The 19,098-nt window shown below is 39.6% G+C and overlaps 2 protein-coding genes across 4 annotated transcripts in view; one reads left to right on the top strand and one right to left on the bottom strand.

Moving 5' to 3' along the window:
• AAMDC (adipogenesis associated Mth938 domain containing) overlaps positions 1 to 8,010 on the bottom strand; it is a 29,342-nt gene extending 21,332 nt beyond the window's left edge. For 2 of the 3 annotated variants that reach the window (XM_068978536.1, XM_068978534.1), the window contains exons 1-2: positions 7,923 to 8,010; positions 461 to 610 (exon numbers count right to left, since the gene is read on the bottom strand). In XM_068978536.1, the coding sequence (XP_068834637.1) occupies positions 461 to 592 (132 nt within the window). In that variant the 5' untranslated portion in view covers positions 593 to 610; positions 7,923 to 8,010. Of the gene's footprint in view, positions 1 to 460; positions 611 to 1,368; positions 1,458 to 7,922 lie in introns of all 3 variants that reach the window. The other variant, XM_068978535.1, reaches the window with a different exon arrangement.
• Positions 8,011 to 8,440: 430 nt separating this feature from the next.
• The window catches only part of RSF1 (remodeling and spacing factor 1), a 144,712-nt gene continuing 134,054 nt past the window's right edge, over positions 8,441 to 19,098 (top strand). The window contains exon 1 of the mRNA XM_068977665.1: positions 8,441 to 8,627. Coding sequence (XP_068833766.1) covers positions 8,441 to 8,627 — 187 coding nt within the window. The remainder of the gene's footprint in view (positions 8,628 to 19,098) is intronic.

Raw genomic sequence — 19,098 nt, 5'->3', positions numbered from 1 at the left:
TTGGGAAGCAGTTCCTCAAAAGGTGAATCAGAGTTATCATATGACCTAGAATTTCCAGTCCTAGGTTGTACTTAAGAGAAATGAATGAATTTGTTTATTTGAAATGTCTAGGATAGGCACATCTATAGAAACAGAAAGTAGTAGTTGTCAGGAGCTGGAGAGAGGGAAGAAAGGGGAATGACTGCTAATGGTTATGAGCTTTCCTTTGGGATGATAGATATGTCCTAGAGTTAGTAATGGTAGTTACGGTGCACAGTTACCAAAAAAAGTCAATTGTATTCCGTATTTTAAAAGTTTAATGGTGAGTTTAATGGTATGTGTATTATATCGAGAGAGAAAGAAAGAGGGAGAGAATGAAAGAAATAGTTACTTTTCACTTGGAACTTGGTCATTAAGGCTTAGGAGTTTGGAAATTACTTGGCCAGCCTTACACAGTTTCAACCAGACACTAATAGCTTACCTCAGTTCCTGTTTCTCTCCAATCCCAATCCCGACTTCCCCCTGGCCACACTTTGCAGTCCTTATAGATTTTTGTAGAGCCTTGTACTTTCATTTGCCCCCATGAGAGCGAAGCAATTTCAGGGGATGACATAAGGAACTTAACTGAACTCTGAAATTAAAGGAAAAATATAATTAATCAGTTTTAAAGTAAGTTTGAAACAGCTCCAAAATACTGGAGCTATACTATAAATACAATATATTTTAAAATATAATGCTATATATAAAATATACTAAGCCCTGGTCCTCCATGAGTTAAGAAGGATCTCTCTCATTTATGTAGTTGTCACTTCTTCTGTAAAGGCCTAAAAAGTGAAATGTTATTCTTGGGATCCTGACTCATCCAACCATGGAAACTAGATACTACAATTACTTCTCAGACTCCGGAGGGAATTCTCAGGATATTTCTTGAAAGATAAAATTAAAGGTGAATGGACTTCCTTGGTGGTCCTGTGGTTAAGACTCCACACTCCCAATTCATGGGGCATGGGTTTGATCCTTGGTCAGGGAACTAAGATCCCACATACCATACTGTGCAGTCAAAAAATTAAAAATTAAATAAAATTAAAGGTGGCGGTTTACTTCAGCATGATGTAATGAGGAGGTTGACAAGTCCTTTCCCCCAAAGCAAGTATAGAGCTGGACAAAACTGTCAAAATAATGATTTGGCACTCCAGAAATATACTTCAAACTTAAGAAATGCATATTCATGAAAACTAGTGAATTTCAGATAAGAACAGTGAGATATTTTATTGTTCTTGCCTGGGATTACACTCATACCCCTACATCAGTTCTGCTGGCACAGAGGTTCAACTTGACTGGGGCAGGGCATGAAAACCAAGTCTTGCTGCTAAGGCAGAGGAGGCTTACTTGATTTAGAGCATAATCTGTTAACCTGGTGATCTCAATGGCAAATAAACATGGATGGCAGGTGGCTCTGCTTCTTCATTATTGTGAGCCTATTTGGAGCAAACAATTGGATTGTCAGAGTAGGCCAGGATTGAAAAGGAATTCCCAGAGGTGATACAGCCAAGGGTGCTAGATAAGCTTTCTAGTATCCAGAGTGGAACAAAGGCTGTGAGCATATGCATCAAAGACACGAATAGACCTAAATCACGGAAATGTCTGGGCTAATGGAGCCTACAGAACATACAAAGTGAAGAGGTAATGGGGCTCTGGAGGACTCAGAAGAATATGAGAACCAGGAAGGAAATGAAAACGGCCTGAACACTGAATGTACTCCCCAGCACATACTGATCAGATCAGTAGAGAGGGTAACTCTTATTGGCTTGAGATGTTTGAACATAATCTTTGATTAATCTTTGGCTGGACACTATGCTATACAGGCAGAGGAGACCCCTAGGAAGCCAAGCTTAAAAATGAAAACAAGGGGAATTCCCTGGTGGTCCAGTAGTTAGGGCTTGGCCCTTTCACTGTTGGGGCCCAAGGTTCAGTCCCTAGTCATGGAGTTCCCACAAGCCACATGGCATGACCAAAAGAAAAAAAAAGAAAAAGGAAAGAAAGAAAAAAAAAAGAAAGAAAACAAGAAAAACAGAAAGAAAATCCCTTAATATAGATTTCAGTGGCTACACATTCCATGGGAGACAGAATTCCAGATTTAGTTTAGGCTAGTGACTACACAGAAACAAATAAACTAAGAACAACAGTGTAGGGAAGAATCCAAATTCAGACTTTCCATAGCACAGGGAATTATAGCCATTGTCTTATAATAACTGTTAGTGGAGTATAATTTGTGAAAACACTGGATCACTATACTTAAAAACTAATATAATGTTTTAAAAATTATGATGACAATGACTCAATGAATATAGAATTTCTCAATAAAGAGACATTTCAAAAAAGAATCATTTAGCATTGATAAGTACAGTAACTAAAAGGGGCTTGTATCACTCAGGGTTCTATACAGAAACAGAACCAGTAGACCATATATATTAACACATTTATTTCACAGAAGTGGCTTATCCAGTTGTGGGGGCAGGTTGGCAGGTTGCTGACTCTTAGGTAGAAATTGTCACTGCAATATTGACGTGTTACTTCTTCCTCAAGGAAACCTCACTTTTCCTTTTAAGGTCTTTCAACTAATTGAATGAGGGCTTCCAAAAGTACTGAGGATCATCTCCTTTATTTAAAAGTCAATTAAATGTGAATGTTGACTAGATCACAAAAACACCTTCATCAGTTCAGTTCAATCACTCAATCATGTCCGACTCTTTGTGACCCCATGAATTGCAGCACACCAGGCCTCCCTGTCCATCACCAACTCCTGGAGTTCACCCAAACTCTTGTCCATCGAGTCGGTGATGTCATCCAGCCATCTCATCCTCTGTCGTCCCCTTCTCCTCCTGCCCCCAATCCCTCCCAGCATCAGAGTCTTTTCCAATGAGTCAACTCTTTGCATGAGGTGGCCAAAGTACTGGAGTTTCAGCTTTAGCATCATTCCTTCCAAAGAAATCCCAGGGCTGATCTTCTCTTTCAGGATTTGAAATAGCTCAACTGGAATTCCATCACCTCCACTAGCTTTGTTCGTAGTGATGCTTTCTAAGGCCCACTTGACTTCACATTCCAGGATGTCTGGCTCTAGGTGAGTGATCACACCATCGTGATTATCTGGATCGTGAAGATCTTTTTTGTACAGTTCTTTTGTGTATTCTTGTCACTTCTTCTTAATATCTTCTGCTTCTGTTAGGTCCATACCATTTCTGTCCTTTATCAAGCCCATCTTTTGCATGAAATGTTCCCTTGGTATCTCTAATTTTCTTGAAGAGAGCTCTAGTCTTTCCCATTTTGTTGTTTTTCTCTATTTCTTTGCATTGATTGCTGAGGAAGGCTTTCTAATCTCTCCTTGCTATTCTTTGGAACTCTGCATTCAGGTGCTTATATCTTTCCTTTTCTCCTTTGCTTTTCGCTCATAGCAGCACCTAGATTAGTGTTTGATCGGATTAACTGAGTACTATAGCCCAGCCAGACTGACACAAAAAATTAACCACGTCTGAGTGTGAGTGTGAAGTTGCTGTCATATCTGACTCTTTGCAACCTATGGACTGTAGCCTACCAGGCTCCTCCGTCCATGGGATTTTCCAGGCAAGAATACTGGAGTGGGTTGCCATTTTCTTCTCCAAGAGATCTTCCCGACCCAGGGATTGAACCCAGGTCTCCCAGATTGTGGGCAGATGCTTTACTGTCTGAGCCACCAGGGAAGTGCTAACCATGTCTACCCCTTGTTAATTTGGTACCTATATACCTGTCCTTAAACTGTATTTAATCTCCAAATAAAGATAATAACAAGTGACATTTCTACCTAATATTAATAACTACTAATCTATTTTTAATGTATTACATAACAAAGGACATAAACACAGTTTTGGGTTTTATGGGAGGAAGACATAAGTTTATAAACAATTTATGAACAATTAATATTACACTAAAGAGAGAAGATGTACAATTAACTATAAAATTTTCTCTTTTTCTTTGAAACCAGGAAGGGTGAAACTTTCAACTCTGTTGATCATTTAAAAAACTCTTTAGGATGTTCTGGGTTCCTTGCATTTCCATACTAATATTAGGACCAACTTACACATTTCTACAAAAAAGCCAAAATAATTTCTCTTTCAGTAAAAATAATTATTTTATCTGAGAAATAATTTATCAATATCAGCCATGCTTTTAAGAAATAAGAATAGATAGATGCTAACTGTTAAGAAAAAAGATGGTAAGACACTTCCAAAAGTGATTCTTCAATGAATAGAATTCTATGCAACAGAGAAGTCAGTTATCATTAAGACAAAGAACCAGAAAATGGCTGGATTAAAACTTGTTAATATTACTTGTTATTTTCATATAATTTCCTAAGAAACTATTTTGAAGAACATAAGATTCTTACGTCTGTTAACACTGGCTTTTTCATTACATATAACACATACTTCTAAAAGTATTGTTTTAAAAGTGAGTTTTAAACCTAAGATCCCCTGGAGAAGGGAAAGGCTACCCACTCCAGTATTTTAGCCTGGAGAATTCCATGGACTGTAAAGTCCATGAGGTTGCAAAGAGTCGGACATGACTAAGTGACTTTCACTAAGTAAATTTGTTCATCACTAACTAGGAATTCCCAAACTGGCTCCATGATCGAATCCAATTCACCTCAATATACATTTGCCAGGCTTATAATATCTGTTAAAAAAAAATGTGCAACAAATGCAAAGATATTATGTTGAGGAGACGGACATATGTGTAAATTATTCTGTTACAAGGCAGATTCATATCAATGCAATTTGAGAAAATTGAAGGCTAAGTCATCAAATTTTAAAATGAAAGCATATTCAATTAAGTGCAGATATTATTGAGTTCAAAGATTCTCACAAATGTATAAACTTGCCAAACATGTACCAAATGTACCTCGAAATTTCCCTTCTGCACCCTTCTAATCAATTCCCTTCTAAGATCAAAAGTAGCTTTTAATTGCTATTCCCACATATTAGTTAGACCTTCATGTTGATGAAATTGTAAGTACCTACTCTTGCGTCTTTCTTCTTTCATTCAAAATGCTTCTGGGATTCATGAATGTTGTAATAGGTATCAGTGTGTATCAGTCTGAGCAGTAGTCTGTTGAAAGACTATATCACAATTTACTTACCCATTCTTCTAATGAGCATTTGTTGTTTCTTTTTGGTATTTTGAATAAACTAGTCATTAATTCTGAATGAAAAACTAAGGTTTGTTTTTTCTTTTCCCCGTAAGCCACAAATTCTTTTGGCCCAAGAAAAGAAGCGATGTGTCATTATGGGTGCTTATTATTTATTTATTTTTCTAAGAATAGACTTAGTGAACATCTGACCTAAACCTTGCTTTGTAATAAAACATCTCTTATCTTTTGGGTGGACATAACTTTTGATGCCCAAGGACTTTGTTCTAATGCCAATCTTGATTAGAAAAGGCAGAAACTCTAACCTTATTTATCAGCTGCCCCTCACTTGAGTAACAGTATCAGCACTGAGAAAAGAAAAAATTAGATAAAGCTGTGTTTTTTTCTAAGTTATTTTTACAATCCCTAGAGAGAGCAGGTGAGGTGCTGGAAAAGCTGAAAGTGAAGAAATAGAAAGAGGCAGGGGTAGTATTATTAAATGATATAATTAAGTGTTTCTTTTGGTTTGAAGGTTTTTACCCCATCAAAATTCATTCATAAAAATACAGTTTTATTTAATATTGTATACCTGCCTTTCATTTAAAGTCAATTAAGTTATGATCTTATGAAGATTTTTGTATCTTTGCAAAACTGATGAGTTCAGGAGCCCAGGTCTATAGTATCTCTTGGGAGTTTGAGAGTTCTACCAATATATTTTAGTTTTTTTTTAAAATTGAGGTATAGTTGATGTAGAGTTTTATATGTTTTGGGTGCACAACACAGTGATTCACAGTTTTTAACAGTTATACTACATTTAAATTCACTATATAATACTGGCTGTATTCCCTGTGTTGTACAATATATGTTTTAGTTTAGTTGTTTCATTTTGGTGTTGCTTATAACATTTTACCACACATTAAATTAAAACTTCTCTTTTGCTAGTATAATTCATCATCATAGAAATATTCTTAAAGTGAGACTTTAAAAAAAAACTTTTTTATTGTGGCAAAATATATATAACATAAAACTTACCATTTTAGCCATTTTTAAGCACATAGTTCAATGGCATGAAGTACAATCACATTGTTGTGTAGACTTTATTTAATCAGTACTTCTTAAACTGGAATTCTCAAGAGTATTTAAATTTTAAAAGAACATTTTTTTCCTTTAAAAAGGGTTTATATATTATTCAGGATTAAGAATCAGTATTCTAGTTAATAAATTCCTCTTACAATATAGAATTTTTTTCTCTTGATAAATGAGAATTCTTTCCTTAGTTAATAGTCTGACACAGAACATTATGGTTTTTCCCTTTTTTACCTGGAAATGCAGAACAAAATTTAAATTTTAATGTAGTAATCATTTTCTCTGTTCCCAATATAATTATTTGCCTATATATTTTTGTTGTTGTTCAGTTGCTCAGTCATGTCTTACTGTTTGTGACCCCATGGACTACAGGAGGCCAGGCCTCCCTGTCCTTCACTATCTCCCGGAATGTGGCTCAAACTCATGTCCATTGAGTTATGCCATATATTTCTTTATTTTCTTTTAATTATAAATTGTCTTGTGATTTATATTTTGAAATTATTTTATTAAGTAGATACTATATAAATTTTAAATGCACACTGAAATTTTTGGCTCAAAGTAGTAAACCATCAATTACAAACAATTGAATTCAATCTAAATTTTGGATTTTCTTCAATAGTAGCAACTAATATTTTTAAAGTATTTACAATGTGCCAGGGGCTTCCCTGGTAGCTCAGTTGGTAAAGAACCTGTCTGCAATGCAGGAGACCCCAGTTGGATCCCTGGGTTGGAAGATCCCCTGGAGAAGGACATGGCTACCCACTCCAATATTCTGGCCTTGAGAATTCCCTGGACTGTATAGTCCATGGGGTCGCAAAGAGTCGGACACGACTGAGCGACTTCTACTCACAATGTGCCAGGGCATTGTGCTAATCAATTTATTGTGAATTATACAGTAAAATCTTATGATGTAGGTACTATCATCACCGGCCCCCCCATGTCAGATTTTTCAAAGAAATGAAAAAATCTTCCCCAATGTCGTGAAGCGGTTCTGTTAGGACTCAAGTCTTCCTGAACTCCAAGTCCAGACTCTTAAACATAATGCACATTATATCCCAAGCTGCACATTCTGGTTTGCATTACTGATGGATTTTCTGAGATTCTTTGTGGGAGAGTGCTCACTACTTCTCCCAACGAAGCAGAACTCTGTCTTCTAACAAACATTTTGCCCTTGCAACAAATTTCCTACCAGGTGTGCACTCAGGGCAGTCCTAGTCCACCCTCGATCTTGGTTCCGCTACAGAGATTGGTCCCTAAGATCTCAGTCCTTAACAGGGCCCCTCGCCCTCCCACCCTGGCAAACTCAGGAGGGCCCAATCCTCTCAAACTTTGCTCCCTGAGAAGAGCCTGGTCCCTTCAAACCCCGGATTTCCTAACACGGCCCCAACTCCTCAGACTGGAGATCCCGGCAGATTCTCGTTCCGTCAGGCCCTCGTCCCCCAGTTCTCCGACAGTGCTTTCAAGCAGGTGCAGTACTTGTACCTCAGCAAACTTCACAGAGACGCCTTCATTACAAAGGTTCCATCCCAATCCCCAACTCAGGACACCTCTCTACTTCTCCCCTCTCCAATTTTTCCTCAGAATAGCTTTTATTTTTTTCTTTTATTCTGCTCTTTTTCTCCTTCTTATTCACTCTCCTTAACTTCCCCGACCATCTGGTGGCCAGTTTCAGTTCCAGGAGTGGCCCCCCGAAACTTACCCGACACCCTCCGAGGAGCGGCGATCTCAAACCGCTCCGTGCTTTACCTCTCACCTTTGCTCAGGCGGTCTCCGCTAGACGCTCTCCCCACCCCGACTCGCCCCGCCCGGAAAAGAGTTTCGGCCAGTCTACAAGCGAAGCCCCGCCCCTTCATGTCTATTGGTCATTGCCCCCAAAGTCCCGCCTCCCGAGCTTCCAGCCCCGCCTCCCTGCCCCGCAGCCCTTGTTTTCATTCCCCCTGTCACACGAGGCAGTGGCAAGCCCGAAGTGGGAGGAGCGGGAAGAGGGCGGAAAGTGAAAGCCACGGAGCGCCTCTCTTTCCTCCGTCTGACTGGGTTCTCGACTGCTCTGAGCCGCCGTTGTATTGTGGGATCGCGGCGCCGTGCCTGAGACGCCCGGATCCGCAGGGGCGCCCACTTGCTAGCGCCTCCTGTCGTCTGAAAGGTTGCCCTGCTGTTCCTCGGCACCCCAACTCCCCTTACCCCCCCATCGCCTCCTCCTCCATCCTCCAGTTCAAAATGGCGGCGGCGGCGGCAGCGGCGGCGGCGATGGCTCCTCCGGGCTGCCCGGGTTCGTGTCCCAACTTCGCCGTAGTCTGCTCTTTCTTGGAGCGCTACGGGCCGCTGCTCGACCTGCCTGAGTTGCCGTTCCCGGAGCTCGAGCGGGTGCTGCAAGCTCCGCCGCCGGACGTCGGCAACGGAGAAGGTAAGCGAGGGGGCCCGAACGCCCGGCGGGAAGCGGCCCTGGTTTGCTCCTTCTCTCTGCTCCCCACAGACACCCCAGGCCTCCGCGGCTCTGTCCTCCCGCTGAGGCGCAGTTCCGCGCGGCCGGTCTCCTCCGCCCAGCCCCCGGGGGTCTCGGGCAGTGGGGAGGCGGGGCGGAGGCCCCGTAGGGCCAACTCCGCCCGGCGCCCAGCAGAGGTGGGGGCGTCGTCGTCTAGGTCTGGGCGCGGGGGATGAGGGGGGTCATTGTGCTTATCGGCCGCACCGGGGGCTGCTACCCCGCGGTGGGGGCCGGGTCCCTCTCCCCTTCGCCCTCTCGGTGGCGGAGGAAGGGGAGCGCAGGTTCCGGCCAGCTTTGCGCTTTTCTCTACCCCTCCCTCGCTCCCTCCCCTCCTCCCACCATCCTCCCTACTATCTCGGGGGAGGCTGGGCTCGTCTTCTCCGGGCTCCCCTTTCTCTCCCTCCACCTGGGTGGGCGGGGGCCAGAGGACACTTCATCTCTCCCTCCCTCTAGTGGGAACTCCCCCGAGAGAGTCGGCTCCGGTCTCCTTTCCCTTCCCCTCCAGGGTCGGTTTAACCCCCCAAACTCCTTCTTCGGGAGTCTGGAGGTTTGCTGCTCCTTCATAGGAAGGGGGTCCTCTTCCATTCTCACTTTGAGGGGTGGTGGTGGTGAAGTCGGTTTTGCTTCCCCGCTTTGGTGGGCAGAGGGTTAATTTCTCCTCCCCCATAGTTTTTCTCCTCCTCCCTGCCTCCCCCCGCAAATAATAGAAAAGCATCTCTCCACTTTTCCAGTCCCTTCCCCCTTCATCCTGGCAGTAAGGCTTAGGGGAAGAAGAAGTCGCCCTCCCATTTGAAGGGTAGGGTGGGGTGTTTAGTATGTAGGATGGAGGAGGGGCTCAGACGGAGGGGGAAACAGTTGAAGAAGGTGCTTGTTGCTCATGTTTCTCTCTCTGGTGCCGCCGGTCTATTATTGGTGTTCGCAAGTGGTGCTCCTTCCACATAAGGCCACCGCGCGGGTGCAGGGCGCATGCTCTGCCCGGCCCCATTGAAACTTCCTGCTGCTGCTTGCTGCTGGTGGTTCTTTTCGCTGGAGCATCTCTGCGCCGCGCCTGCTGCCTCCAGCCCTCACTGAGCGCTTACACTCACTCCCTGTTTATTCCCGATCTGTCCTCTCTTTTTCAGGGAAAGGTTTTTTGTTGTTGTTGTACTCTGAGCATTGTCTTTATCTGGGAACAGCCTTTGGCTGAAGAAGAAACGTTGTCCAAATAGGTCCTTTTCCCCCTTTTTGTCCGTATTAGGTGACCACAGTGTGGACTGGGTATTGTGCGAAACAGATAGCTATTTCCTTTTCAGTAAATCAGGGTGTTTTCAATTCTCCATGGGAATGAAGTTTCTGTTAATAGAATATATTTACATTGCTAGGAAGAGCCCAAATGTGAAGTTGTCCAAAATAATACAGCAATTATGGTACAGGCATATATCTCTCCTTACCTGCCCAAATCTCTACCATTAAAAAGCTCCGGCAAATAAAAGGTTACATGATATAAAGACTTCCTGCAGAATTTCTTGAAAAGTTAAACTCCCCAATATAGTAGTTACAATTTGATATTTATATTTTTTATGGAAATAGTCATTTTGAAGGACATATGCCTTGTAAGTTACTTTTAGGATATCTTGGGAAATGATGGTAATGTATCTATAAGAAAAATGTGGGAATTTGAGGAAAGGGATTGCTGGTAACTTGTTTTTGGAATATATGATATTTTAACCAAGTTGAAATGCAGGCATAAACTTTATGTCATGGCATTCTATTTTGGGTGGTATATAAGATTGCTTGACTCTCCATTCCTTATAAGTGTTTTGGCCTCTGCATTTGGCTATTGTTAGAAACAAGAAAAAAAATATCAGGGTCAGTCTAATACTTCATGTTACTTTCTAGCTAGTATTGAACAGTGGGTGACTAGCTAAGTAAAAAATGAGAAATAATGCGTGCCAAAAGAATATACCAATGGGTTCAGCCATGCATTATTGTTGGTAAAGTTTCAACTATGATAATAGATTTTGTCATCAGTTGATCTAAGAATAATAATCAGTTCAAGATATTTGGCAAATGAAGTCTGCAGGTGAAATGCTGTGCAGGGAGGAGACTTTCAGGCCTTTGGTGATGGTTAACCTACTTGTAATAATTGATAATACTGTTCCAACTAAGAATGTTTGGACTGAGTCTTGGAGTTGTGGTGTACTAGAAAGAGTTAAAAGACATTGGATTTAGTTGAACTAAATGTTTTGCTGATTATCTCAGGACAGCTGAATCAGCCTCTTGAATAGTGTAATATTAATATGTAGTTTGTGGGACAAATTACTTAATTTCTGTGGACCTGGTTTCTTGAGGAAATAGAGGTAATATCTGAGGATCAAATGAAATGTTTCAAAAGTCCTAACATAAACCAAGTACTTATATATATATGTGTATATATTATTATTATTATTATTATTTTTTTTTTGCCCTACTACACTCTATGTATTCTATTTCCCCTACCAGGAATTGAACCTGGGCACTGTAGTCAAAGTGCCAAGTTCTAACCACTTGAACCCCAGGGAATCCCCAAAATACTGTTGTGTTACAAATTTTATTAAAGGTATTTATGAGGTAACATACAAAAGTGCATTTGGACTGAAAATATTAATTTTTAGCATGTCGTGAGAAAGGACTTTAAGCACAGTGTAATTTTGAGCTTTTGTGCTCTTGGGGGATAGTCTTTGTTATTAACAAAGGAGTTTTGCTCTGTATACATTTTACTATTCTTAAAAGGCAGGTCTTAGTGCTGTTGAAAGAATCCTATTGTAGAAAACTTGGTTTTTCCTGGTGTGATTATACCTTAAAAAGTTTATAAAGTGTACTCTTCTGAGTTGCCCGTTAAATACTTTTCGCCTAGTCATTTATTGTGGTAGGTATGTTGACACCACATCATCTTTGGAGAAGACCATTTCTCTATATTGTCCTTGTTTAGGCACTTTATGATCTTTCCCTTAAGTTTTTAAGTCTTATTGTGACATTATGGCTTCAGCTTAGAATGCTTCCTTTGTCCCCTACAGTGTCAATTATTACTTTTTATTTTATTTAAAAAAATATTTATTTATTTGGCACACTGGGTCTTAGTTGTGGCATGCAGAATCTTCACTCTTCATTGTGGCATGAGGGATTTTTAGTGGCATTTGGGATCTAATTCCCTGACCAGGGATCAAACCCAGGCCCCTTACATTGGGAGTGCAGAGTTTCAGCCACTGGACCACCGGGGCGGAGTCCCAAATTTGGTTTTATAAACTACTTTTTTAGTCTTAAGGATATAATAATAGCTACCACTTACCGAGCATTTACTGTGTACAAACATCTCCTTATTCCTTACAGCTACACTCTGAGGTTGGTACTGCTATTCCCATTTGGCAAGTATAGAAACTAAGGTTCAAGAGCTTGATTCAGCTGTTCAGTGCCCAAGCTTATATAGTTTTTGCTAGAATCTTATTTAGATTTCATAGTGATATTAATTAGAATAGGAAAAGGGTGTGCCAGCTGACGCTGTAGCCCTCCCAGTTCTCCGTCTAATGTAGCCCTCCCAGTTCTGTGCTCTGTATGGACTTCACCAGCATCCTCTTGATGAGTGGTGGTTGATCAGGATGTATGGATATAAATAAAAGTTGACATTGACTTTGTGGAATTACCAACATCCAAAGCTCCCCAGTATATTCCCTCTTCTCCAGAGGACTTTCTTCAAGAGGAAAATACACTTTTCCATCTTTTAAAGATAGTCTTAGTATGGGTACTGATTGAGAAGTTATATATATCTAATAACAGTCCCCTAATCTGTGTATGGATATGGTTGACTGAGTTATTGTATAGTACTAAATAAATTGAATCATTAGGTTTTTGGCTTGTTGGAGTTTTTAAATTTTAATTTTTAGAGCAGTTTTAGGTTTGATTTGTATTTTGAGTTTTTTAATGATTTGAACTTTGAACTCTTGTGTTCAAAATGTCAGGTATTTATAAAAGGATATACTTTTTTGTTTTAACTAGCGTTGTGACTGTAACTTAATATGTTCTCTTCTGTTAGTGATAACTGAATTGTGTGACAGTAGTTTTTAGGTTCACTCATAAATTAGAAAGATGACTTTACTGTAATTGGAGTTACCAGTTGTTACTTTGAGCAAAAGATCTTACCAGGTGCATGTGCCAGAAGTTGCATGGATCTGTGGTAGATTGTTGGTGGTAGCATTGCTGGAACCAGAGCCTTATCTGGTTGAAATGTCCAGTTTCAGTTCTTCTGCCTTTGAAAGAAGAGATGTTCTTTACACATTTATTAGAAGGAAAGAGAGAAAAGTATTTCTTCTTCATCATTTTTGTTATATCATAGAGTTGTGGTAGTCAAAAGTTACAAAGGATTGGAGGGAGGTTGTTGGCCTTGTCCCACAACTGGAGGTACTAGGGACAGAAGGAATTTTCTGGCTAACTTGGGCCTGTTAATGAAAACTGACTTTCTTGTTGTTTTAATTACTAAGAAGTTTGCCTTGAAATTTATCTGTTGTTAAATTCTCAGTAAGGAAGACAAGCATTTATTAGCTACTTCTTTTCCTTATATGTATAGTGAATATTTCCTATATTTTAATTACAGTAATCATTATGGTGATTATTTATTTTTAAAAATACCCTCTTTTCTTTTTTGCCACTCAGCTTGTGGGATTTTAGTTTTCAGACCAGGGTTTGAACCCAAGTACTTGCCGATGAGAGCAGAGTCCTAACCATTGGACTAGGGAATTCCCTATGGTGATTTAAAGAAAAAAATTTAACCTTTCCTTTTTACTTTATTTTTTTAAAATTATTATTATTTTTTTCCCCTGGGATACTAGAGTGGGTTGCCATTTCCTTCTCCAGTGCATGAAAGTGAAAAGTAAAAGTAAAGTCGCTCAGTCGTGTCCGACCTGTGTACTATCCTCCCTTAAATTCAACTCACCTCCAAGCTATCTTTTTTTTTTTTTTACTTTATTTTACTTTACAATACTGTATTGATTTTGTCATACTTTGACATGAATGCACCATGGGTGTACATGCGTTCCCAAACATGAACCCCCCTCCCTCTTCCCTCCCCATAACATCCCTCTGAGTCATCCCCGTGCACCAGCCCCAAGCATGCTGTATCCTTCATCGGACATAGACTGGCGATTCGATTCTTACATGATAGTATACATGTTTCAATGCCATTCTCCCAAATCATCCCACCCTCTCCCTCTCCCTCTGAGTCCAAAAGTCCGCTATACACATCTTAGTCTTTTTTGCTATCAGCATACAGCGTCATCATTGCCCTCTTTCTAAATTCCATATATGGAAACAACCTAGATGTCCATCAGCAGATGAATGGATAAGAAAGCTGTGGTACATATACACAATGGAGTATTACTCAGCCATTAAAAAGAATACATTTGAATCAGTTCTGATGAGATGGATGAAACTGGAGCCGATTATACAGAGTGAAGTAAGCCAGAAAGAAAAACACCAATACAGTAAACCTTTCCTTTTAAAAACATTTATTTATTTTATTTTTGGCTGACTGTTTTTGTTGCTGTGTGCAGGCTTTCTCTAGTTGTAGTGTGCAGGGTCTGCTGGTGCGCAGGCTTCCCATTGTGGTGGCTTCTCTTCTTGTGGAGCACAGGCTCTGGGCGTATCAGGCTTCAGTCATCCGGTGTGTGGGCTCAGCTGTTGTAGCTCATGGGCTCTAGAGTGCCAGCTCAGCAGTTAGGGTGCATGAGCCCAGCTGCTCCACAGCATGAGAAGTCCTCCTGGACCAGGGATTGAACCCATGTCCTCTGTGTTGGCGGATGGACTCCCAGCCACTGGACCATCAGGGAAGTCCTGTACCCTTCTTTTAAGGATTTTCTAATCTAGTAAGAAGTAAGTAGCAAAACTGAGATTGAGTTACCCTCACCATTCAAGTACTTACTTTTTTTCTGTGGGATTTTATCAACTGAAGTTAGTAGTCTATGAATTCTAGTCTATAAGTTAATAGACTAAAATTATCTCTGATAACTTTATGGTGAGAGGTACAGCCTCATACGGTAACTTTATGGTGAGAGGTACAGCCTCATATGGTGTGGAAAAGTTGGAACAATTCAGACCCAAAGTACATGTTAACATGAATCATATATTCAAGAAAGGTATTTATGTGTGTTCCTGGATTTAAAATTTCTTTGGCTCTATCCTTGGCGGTTATAGTCATAATTTTTTTTAATAGTCTTAACATGCTATGTCTGAGTATTTTTCATTTTATTTTGTTTTCTGTTTTTACTTTTGTGGCAGATCCTGTTACAAAGGGTATCAATGTGTTTTCTACTTTTAATTTTAGAATTTTTGAAATATCTATTGCTTGAGAGAATAATCTGGAGCCTCATTAAAAAAAAGGATTATAGATTCTTTCAACAATTGTCAATTGATTATGTACTGTGTGCCAGATGCACTGCACATGCGTGATACATTAAAGGAGCAAAATAGATAAGATCCTTGTCCTTATGGAGCTCACAGTTTAGCAGCAAAGATAGACAATGAAGCAGTGATTTTTTTTTTAAGTTATTATATAGGCAAGTATACTGTATATGCTGAATAATTCATATTTTTAGTGAAGTTTGTTAAGCTTGCTTAATTTGCTTAGTTTTGTATTTATCCTATCTCTATGCCTTTTTTTCCTTCTATATGTACAATTTTATCTTAATAATTTTCTGGATGGTGTGATTAATAGGCTTTTATTTTTCTTTGTGTCTTACATTTTTCCATATTTCATTTTCAATACTAATTATGTATGTCTTCAGTAATCACAAAAAAATTATTTAAAAATAGTCTTATGCCAGAAGTGAAATGGATGAAAGTAGTCAAAAGGTATAAAATTCCAGTTATAAAATAAATTATGGAGATATAATGTATAGGATGGTAACTGTAGTTAATAATACTGTTTTATATGTTTGCAGCTTGCTAAGAGAGTACATCTCAAAAGTTCTCACTGCAGGAAAAAAAAAAATTTATAACAATGTAGTGATATATGTCGGAGAAGGCAATGGCACCCCACTCCAGTACTCTTGCCTGGAAAATCCCATGGGTGGAGGAGCCTGGTGGGCTGCAGTCCATGGGGTCGCTAAGAGTTGGACACGACTGAGCGACTTCACTTTCACTTTTCACTTTCATGCATTGGAGAAGGAAATGGCAACCCACTCCAGTGTTCTTGCCTTGAGAATCCCAGGGACGGCGGAGCCTGGTGAGGTTGGGAGTGGGTCCTGGTCAGGAAACTAGATTTCCACAGGTCACAACTAAGAGTTTGCATGCTGCAACTAAAAATCCTGTGTGCTGAATTAAGACCGGGCACAGCCAAATAAATATTAAAAGCTTTTCAGTTAACAGGTTGATGAAGACATTACATTGAATTAAATTCTTTCATTCAAGGATAGCCATGGCTTCCTTGGTCTAATTATCCTAAGGCAAGGCTGGGACAGAGGCCGAGTGACATACTGATTGGCAGTAAGGCTTTGAATTGTTACAATATTGCTGTTAACACTGACTTCAAAGTTCAAATGTACTGATTTAAGATCTGATTTGGAGGTAGAGTCCCAGATCTTGGTGAGGATAAACTTGGGTGAACAATGATGCCATGTTCTTAGATGGGAAAGTATGTATTGACTGAAGGTAGAACTTAAAAGATTTACTTAGGTTACTTAGAGCACAGAGGGTTGGGGAGAACATACTGGAAAATAGCCTACTTACTAGTGGGTGATTTTATGTGTCTTGAGAATCAGTATTTTACAGGGAAATTAACAGTATCGGTTGTAAAACTTTGGCATTTGAAATTCTGGATATATCAGGAAATTTACTTTGATATTTTTCCTGATCCTTTTGTCCCAAGCATCCTCACAGTTGGTTCTGCAAATAAATATGTACCATTTCCTCACTGTTTAAATGTTAGAAGTCTTTTAGGGAAAAAAATTAGAATGAATTATTCCAAATTGTAACCTGCTTTTTTGTGTTTGGAGTTTGGGGATATAGCAAGATTGTAATACATTGAAGAACTTCGTCTAATCAGAAATATAATGGAGCTTAATTTATACTCCCATGAAAGTCTTATCAAGCTTTACTTTATTAGAATCATAAAGGAACCATCTCCAGTAGTACTGTCTCTGGCTGGCATGTGAATCCAGACATTCTATAATATTCCTCATTTTAGAGAATTTTTGTTCTATAAATTTTGACTGTGATCAACTGGTTTGTCCTTGTCTTGCTTTCTGCCTTGATGGCCTTTTCATTTTGTGGCTTATCTTCTTTTCTTACATTTATCTGATTTGATTCACCATGATATCTATGTGTCATCCTTTTTCTTGCCTATTTTCCCATATTTTGGACCTCCCTTTCAACCTTAATTATATTCTTCATTGAAACAAAGTTAAATTATAAAAAAAAAAAAACAAAAGGGGCTTTGGAGTATGCCATCTTTACCATAATTTTATACGTAAAATGTCTTTAGTAATAATGTTATAGTTATTCAAACTTATTGTTGAATCAGGCTTTCTGCCAAGATTGTTTAATCCTTATAACAACTGTATATTGCTGTTGTATTGCTACTTTTGCATTATAGATAAAGCAACTGAGTCTTAAGAGCAATTACTGTAACACTTGCCTGAAGCGGTAACGTGTCTGAAGTCACACAGCATTAGGAATTGGAGAAAAATTTGGTACAAAGATAGTTTATGGTGCCGTGGGAATTTAAAAATGGGTAAATCCGGCTTCAAAGCTCTAGTTATTGAATACTGTACTGTCCACTCAGGTAGAATCTTAGGATTATAATGTCATCTTTAGTATCATGGTTGTGGTCTGAGTGTTCACACTTAGGCTTCTGAGTCAGATTATACCAGTGGTTTCCTACTCATTTATACTTTTTTATTTTGAAAAGTTCCAATTTATTAGTGTGAACATTATTATAAAAGTTGTATTTTAATGGGTTACTGAAATAAATGAAAAGTAAAGAAATACAAATTCATAAATAACAATTGATTGCCCTGAACATGAATTTATGTCCTGAACATCTGTTAATCATTGCTTAAGACAATGATAAATAAGACAATTGCTTAATAGCTTTAGAGATACATCTGACCTTTGAGCAACATGAGCTTGAATTGTGTGGGTCCACTTCCATGGGGATTTTTTTCAGTAGTAAATACTACCATACCGCGTGATACAGGACCGGTTGAATCTGTGGATGTAGAACTGCAGATACGGAGGCATCGTGCATGTGGAGCATGCATGTACGTTCACAGTTGTGTCTGACTCTGTGTGACCCTGTGGACCATAGCCCGCAGGCTCCTCAGTCCATGAGGTTCTCCAGGCAAGAACACTGGAGTGGATTGCCATTTGCTTTTCCCAGGGGTCTTCCTGACCCAGGGCTCGAACCTGCATCTCTTGTGTCTCTTGCACTGGCAGGTGGATTGTATACCACTGTGCCACTTGGGAAACTGTGGATATGGAGGGATCATTATAATTTACACTCAGGTTTTTAACTGTGTGGAAGGTCAGTGTCCCCAAACCCCATATTGTTCAGGGGTCAACTCTACTTCTCTTCTTGAATCTTTTAAAATTAAGATTCCATCTCCTGTAGCTGTAAGCATATCATCAAAAGCCTTCAGGGTGGATTCCCCTACTGCTACAACTTCCGTTTACCCTAAATAAAGAAGTGATCTTATTTTTTTCCTTCTAGCTCAGTGGTATATTATAATTAGGCGAGTTAATTAACTATTTCTGGCTGCTTATTAGAATCATCTGGGGAATTTTTTTGGGGGGGGGATTCTTTTGAAAAATACCGATGCCTGGACATTACCACATGCCAGTAAAATTAGTCTCTGAGGTCTGGGGTTCTAGCATCAATGATTCTTGTTTCTTTTCTTTCTTGTATTGGTGGTACATGTATCTTAGTTCCCCAGCTAGGGATTGAATCAGTCCGTTGGCAGTGAACTCCCGGAGTCTTAACCACTGAACTGCCAGGGAAATCCCATAGCCTCAATGATACTAATGTGTAATAAAGGAATGTCTGTCCTCACCTATTTGTCCTGGTACTTTGCTTCAAATTTTGTCGTAAAGTCTATTTTGTCTGGTATTAATATTGCCTCTCTCGCTGTCTTTTGGTTACTGCTTCTCAGAGAATACATACTTGTTCATTTTTTTTAACCTCCTTGTGTCTTTGACTCTACAGGTTGTCTCTTGTAGACAGCGTGTATTTGTTTTCATGGTCATGTTTTCGTGAATCTAGAAATGCAAACAGTTACATATATAGCTGCCGTAAGGGAGGAGGTACTTTGATAATATAAAAGTGCAAATACCCTACTTTGCCGGAAATATCGTAGCATCACCATAGTTATGAAAATTTGGATGATTGAAT

Source organism: Capricornis sumatraensis, chromosome 8 (genome assembly GCF_032405125.1).
Source record: "Capricornis sumatraensis isolate serow.1 chromosome 8, serow.2, whole genome shotgun sequence".
Taxonomy (NCBI): domain Eukaryota; kingdom Metazoa; phylum Chordata; class Mammalia; order Artiodactyla; family Bovidae; genus Capricornis; species Capricornis sumatraensis.
Note: the sequence above shows the minus strand (reverse complement) of the source record. Positions and strands in the feature narration are given on the sequence as shown.